Source organism: Rhea pennata, chromosome 5, assembly GCF_028389875.1.
Source record: "Rhea pennata isolate bPtePen1 chromosome 5, bPtePen1.pri, whole genome shotgun sequence".
Taxonomy (NCBI): domain Eukaryota; kingdom Metazoa; phylum Chordata; class Aves; order Rheiformes; family Rheidae; genus Rhea; species Rhea pennata.
Window position 1 is genome coordinate 50724256 of NC_084667.1, and position 6132 is coordinate 50730387.

General features: G+C 39.6%; 1 protein-coding gene across 1 annotated transcript; it reads left to right on the top strand.

Annotated features, from left to right (window-relative positions):
• Window positions 1-3656: 3656 nt before the first annotated feature.
• On the top strand, window positions 3657-4803 carry GPR65 (G protein-coupled receptor 65). The gene has a single exon (XM_062577784.1). The coding sequence runs from the start codon at window positions 3729-3731 to the stop codon at window positions 4782-4784; it is 1056 nt and encodes a 351-aa protein (XP_062433768.1). The 5' UTR covers window positions 3657-3728; the 3' UTR covers window positions 4785-4803.
• Window positions 4804-6132: the final 1329 nt, after the last annotated feature.

Consider the following 6132-nt stretch of genomic DNA (forward strand, 5'->3'; position numbering starts at 1 on the left):
TCTTCTCTTAGAAAGTCAAGTATGGATAAGATTATGGAATACTCATTTTGTGTTTGTGTTTATGAAAGGATAATTTTATGCCAGTTGGGTTACTTGCAAAATGTCGTAAGTGGAGAGACTATATTAAGTTCTCTTTGAATCTAATGTAGATACTGAAAGAATGCATTAATGCAGGCATTATCTGTAGTGAATATTTTTCTCCAAAAACATTCACAGGGTTTGTTTATGGGCTTGTTTGCATACATTCCTTGAAGCATAATGTTTGCTAGTCCATTTCTCTAATTGTTTTCTCCGACTGCTAGTTGTATTTTATTTTTCTACAGTTCTCATACAGTAAATTTTCTGTAGCAAAATAACAAAGGGACTGGCACAATGCTAATCATTGCATAGTCTGACTAGCAGAAAGAATTAACTGAAAAAAGTGAACTGAAAAAAAAAAATCCTGAATATTTTTGCATTGGAAAATGCATCTGATTCAAAAACAAATCTACAAGGTAAGGTTGAAGGCCGCTGAGTTACAGTGAGTTTGAAATATGAACATTGAGCCAGTTGATTCTATCTTGAAACATAAATTCCTTGAAAGGTTTTTAGAGAAATTTTAACGACCAATGGGGAAAAATAACAAATGTTGTTTTAGACAGGGTATCTATAAAACAATAACATCGTCCTGGGCAAAATTAGATAGGTACACTCAATAGCTGAGAGAAAACCTATAAATGTTTCACATCATTCAGGTAAGACAAATCATTTTGCATAACATAGTCCAAATTATCAGAAAAAAAAGCTAAGCAAGAAGTAGCAGCTTGGTAGAGACAGCTTTCCTTGCAATATGGTCCCAAACAATTGCAATGAAATAGGTTGCTATCAGGAGCAAAACAGCTCTTTCTGCTTTTACGTTTCTGTGCAATAAGCTGCAACATCCTATGATATACTACATTTGTTGTGTCTTTGGCACATGTCAGTATAGGTCATCAGTACATGCCAGAATGACACACTTGTTACTGTTCTCATTGAAAGCATGTCCTCATATAAATAGAATCGGTGTGTCATGAGAGCCAGGACATGGATTCCCCGGCGAATTTAGACTGCCTCCCAGGCCAATCATTTTCCTTTGTTCATAGAAATTATTGATGATGCTATTGAAAAAAAAGAAAACCATGGGGTACAGTGATTTGTGAACCCGAAAGAGAGAAGCAATTGCTGAGGTGTGGAATTCCACCTCGTCCCAGCTCTCTTCTTGAATCCCAGTTTTAGTGCCCCAAACTGCCATTATCCATTATACAGTGATATCTTAAAATGTTAGTTCTTTGAGGCAGATTTCAGAAGAGCAAAACAAGATATCAGCCCAAAGAACATGAAGTCTAGTTCAGACAAATGCAATATACAGATTTGGGCTCAGTGAGATCAGTAGAGGAAAACCTGTAGAAATAGCGTGTTAAAAGAGAAAGCTGGAATAAAAGAAGGTGGTGGGTATGAACAAATCAGCTTCTTGATCAGCTAAGAAAGAGCTGATAAAGCTAACTATGGGAGGAGCTGTGTTGTGTTATGTGGAGACAAGTCGGGAGCCTGTAAGCATAATGAGGCTGTAATATAACAAGTCAGTTAACAATAGAGAAAGAGTTTGTGAGAGAGGAAGAAGGAATTCCAATTTCTCAATCATGTGACTAGTATAAACACTGGCCTATGCGCTCCCTGCATTACAGACCTGCTTCTTAAATGGCACAGTTCCCTGTTAGACACGAATAGACCCGTCATAGAAAAAAGGATGCTAAAATGTCTTTGGATAAGAGGTACATATTTTACCTTTCACTCTTCTGGTCTGTCTGCATGGGCTTGAATCACCTGTGGTCAGAAGTGGGCCAGCAAAACCCTGAAATCCAATTTCTAAAGCTGTATTTTTAATTTGATCCTCTTCTGTTTGAATGTGATACCTATCTGTACTGACAAGCCTACAGTGTCCTATTTACCATGTGGTTTTAATATACCACACCAAAAAGCAGGTATCTGATACTTGTTTTAAATACAGACACTCTGGGTTTTTCTAATTAGTCATCATCTACGTAAATGAGTAAAACTGCTCATTGGACCAAATTGACAAGTCCTTCCCAAGAATTTTCATTTTCTTCCAAGCCTGTGAGCAAATTTAGCTCTACCTGTGAAAAGTTAGTCAACATGGTCAGATAAAGCAGTGGCTAGTAACATGCTTTCCAGCTATTTCTGCCATTGCTCCTTTTTCTTTCTGAACAGTAGTGAAAGTTCCATTACATAAAAAAAATCTGTGCAATAACCTCTCAACACAGGCAATAAACCTTCTCAGGTTTCTCTGACAAACCTACAAACCTCCACACATACACATCAAACCCATAAAGGGCAGGATGAGTTTGCCGACCACATAGGAAAACCCCTGCACCCTAACTTATCTTCAGTTAGAGATGTTCGCCACGTGGAAACAATTCTGGACAGTGCTATCCTGAAACCTACTCATTCTGCAGCATGTTCACCTCCTCTGCTGACCGTCTAGGCACAAACCACAGATGAGTCACAGGCACATCCAGGGAAGAAATCTCTGAAGCAGTTAGTATATTTGGCTGTAGAATGGAACCACAGTAGATACTCACCATTCTAACAGTTCAACCTTTAAGGAAGAGAACTGCTGAATATCAGAGCTGAGATATAATCTGTGAGTACAAGTGTTCTCACAGGTAAGGCTTTATGCCCTTTCCTACTTAGTCAGCTCCTAAGTGCTTTTCAAACCCGTGAACACAATTTCTCCAGTCCCACGGCTTTGCTCAGGGCTGTCATTTTACTTGTATTTTCACATTGAAGCTGTTGGTACCTACAGCTCTGATAGTGCCTAAGATATGCTTAATTGATGATGGTTTTACATTCAGGGTGCTGATGCTAGTTTTACAAACTCACGCGAGGCGACTGCAATTCTTAGAGGAAAGAAGAAAAAATGAAATGCTGTACTAATAGAGAATCTGCATCTCACATGAGTCTAAGTGACACCCGAATAGAGTGCATGGATAAACCCAGTAGCCTGCCAGATTTCACATGACAGTTCCAGGGAAAGGCAATCCCTTTGCTGGAATAGTGAAGTTGAGAGCAAGATCATTGGGGCTTGCATAGAAAGGAGGGGAGGGGAAGTAGGCAAAGTGTGAGGATGTGACAAAATAAGAGAGTAATTAACATTAAGGACATATACCAGCCACACATTCTGCTCTTCTGAGAAATCCCAAGATCTGGAGATGCCTGAATTCCTGTCTTTCTATCCTTCTCTTTCCCGTGACTCAGAAAAGAGGAGGGTTTTGGGGAGAATAAATCTGCCAGGTTGGCATGGCCAAAACCCTTTTCTTCTCCCCTCCATTATCTGTGGTGTACTTTCTGATCCCTTTTGACTTTCCCACAAGACCTGGAATTGTAAGTCCTTACCCTTCTCGAGCAGTCTCAGGTGCATGTATGAGATAAATTTGCATCTGACTAACATTATCCTCCTCAGAGATTTGGATTCTTCTTCCTCTGCATGTGTCCCTCCAGAATTGTTAATAATATTGTTGTTATAGCTGACTTTTTTTTCTTTTTCATAACAGAAAGATGTTACAGTCCAATAGATGGAATCTCACCAGCCAGGTCCTGAAGAACTAGCAGGTGATGACCTATCAGACTGCAGAGGGTTTTTTATCTCATCCAGGCTGGAATTAGCCCAAAGATATTACTGAGGGTGGACAATGAACAACACCACTAGATGCCATGATGATCACGCCCTGGATAAATATTTGTTTCCATTTGTGTACAGTATTGTGATGGTGATCAGCATTCCCATCAACTGCATATTCCTCTATGCATCTTGCATTCAGATGAGGAAAAAGAATGAGCTAGCGGTCTACCTCTTCAGCTTGTCCCTGGCTGACCTCTTGTACTCTCTGATTCTGCCTCTGTGGATTGATTATGCGTGGCATGGAGATAACTGGAGGCTCTCTGCCTTACTTTGTCAGATATCTGCATTCCTTATGTACATGAATTTCTACACTAGCACTGCATGCCTCGCTTGCATCTCTATCAACAGGTACCTGGCATTAGTTCACCCTTTGAAGCTCCAGCATTTGCGCACAAGAAGATTTTCCTTGATTGTCAGCATAGCTGTTTGGCTTTTGGAAATCATCTTGAATTCAGTCATCTTGATGAACAAAGAAACATTCAATGATCCTTGCAATTCCACTAATCACACATTATGTTATGATAAATACCCCCTGGAATGGTGGCAGGCACAGCTAAACGTATTCAGGATATGCTCGGGTTACCTGATCCCTCTGATAATCATTGTGTTCTGCTATTATAGAATCTATCAAGTGGTAAGGTATAATCAAGCCACAGTAGATGAAGAAAAAAAGAAAATCAGAAAACTAATACTGAACATCACAGTTACTTTCATTGTTTGCTTCACTCCTTATCATGTTGTATTACTTATTCGCAGCATCAAAGAACCTTACACCACCAACCCACAGTTTGTCCAGTTGATGTATAAGATTTACAGAATCACACAGGCCTTAACAAGTTTGAATTGCATTGCTGATCCTATTCTTTACTGTTTTGTGAGTGAAACTGCAAGAACAGACATTCTGAATTTGCTGAAATGTCGCCTGTATTTACGAAAGCGTGAGGGAAACCAAGCAAATGCTCTGTCTAATTCTGCTATAAAGAGCAGTGCACTGATCACTTGCAGAACTTCCTGTGAGACTCTCTCAAAAACATCTGAGAGAGATAATAGTCCAAGAAACATTTGATAATATAAAGCCTGTACCTAAGAAATACCCCCCAAATTAGACACTAGTCTAAGGAAAATTAGTGGTGTTGGGCAGTAAAGAGCAGCCTTTTATTGGAGGGTTTCACATACGACTGGCACATGAAGTGCATGATCTGAAAGATGAAAGGGAGGATAGACTACTGGGTTCTCTGGAGCTAATAATGACTTATTATAGGGTCAGCGAAATCAATGGAGCATCAGAACATATCTTTAAATCAGATGGTACATAAATCAATGTCAATAAACAAAGTCACAGTCAAGAAACATGAACATGACACATTGACAAAATTACTAAGGAGCCTCCATAGAATGGCCTTCTGTCTCAGCTTGCTAGCTACCCTGCATGTACCCCACAGGTATATACTCGCATGTATGCTGAGCATACATATACTCAGCAGGAAAAAGGCTGGAGTCCTCTTCAGGCAGCCTTTGGTGGACTTCTCTTTTAAATCAGTACTGTGATAGAAATTAATAAAGCACACATGCACACACACACACACACCCCGCACACGTGCGCACACGCACACAGAAATCAATCACATGATTGACAAAGGAGCAGCTAGAGAAAGTATAGTAAATCTTTTAATTTGATGATGCAATTTACGCTGCTCTGATGGTTTCTGTGTTTCAGAAATAAGTCAGGTCTTCCTGCTGCATACCACTGACATCAGCCACTTCTTAAAGTAGTCTACATCATGTAGACAGGTACTTACCTGCTCATAAGCTTTTCAGCTTTTGTATTCTTCGGAAAATGTATGTTCTAGTGAATGACCCTATGTCATGTGATTTCATTACAATATGAATGTTGGGTTTCAGATAGTTGAAGATTCATTACATAGCGTACGCATAGAGGACCAAACTCCAGCCACTGATGGCTTATATGAGATGGATTTTTTTCCTGGCACGTACAGGAGAAAAGGGAAGGATTGAAAGGTTAGGTTTCACATCTCCACAACATAAAAGACCAGTCTTCAGTCTTGCCTATTATGGCTGAAATCTGGAGCGTGGTTATATTTGCAGAGTCAACAGAGCAAGAAGTTTATATCAATTTACTTAACTGTGAATGGATGCTTCAGTTAGTTTCTAGGGCTCTCAGTCTGCCAGGTTAAAGAAAAATATACAAGCAAACAATAAGAGTGGCAGCAAAAGAACCTACACTTTTAGAAAGATTGAAGTTAGCACAACTCAAAAGTACAGACATTAATCAGGGGTCTGGTCCTGCACAGGCCCCTGCAATTGCTTTATAATTCACTATTGAGTGGTGGGCACTTGTCCCTGAAGCTCATGAAAAGGCAGTTAAAGACACTGTGGAAACTTTTTTTTTTTTT

Excerpts from the sequence above, each read along its gene's own strand:
- GPR65 (XM_062577784.1), top strand. The coding sequence starts at position 3,729 with ATGAACAACACCACTAGATGCCATGATGATCACGCCCTGGATAAATAT.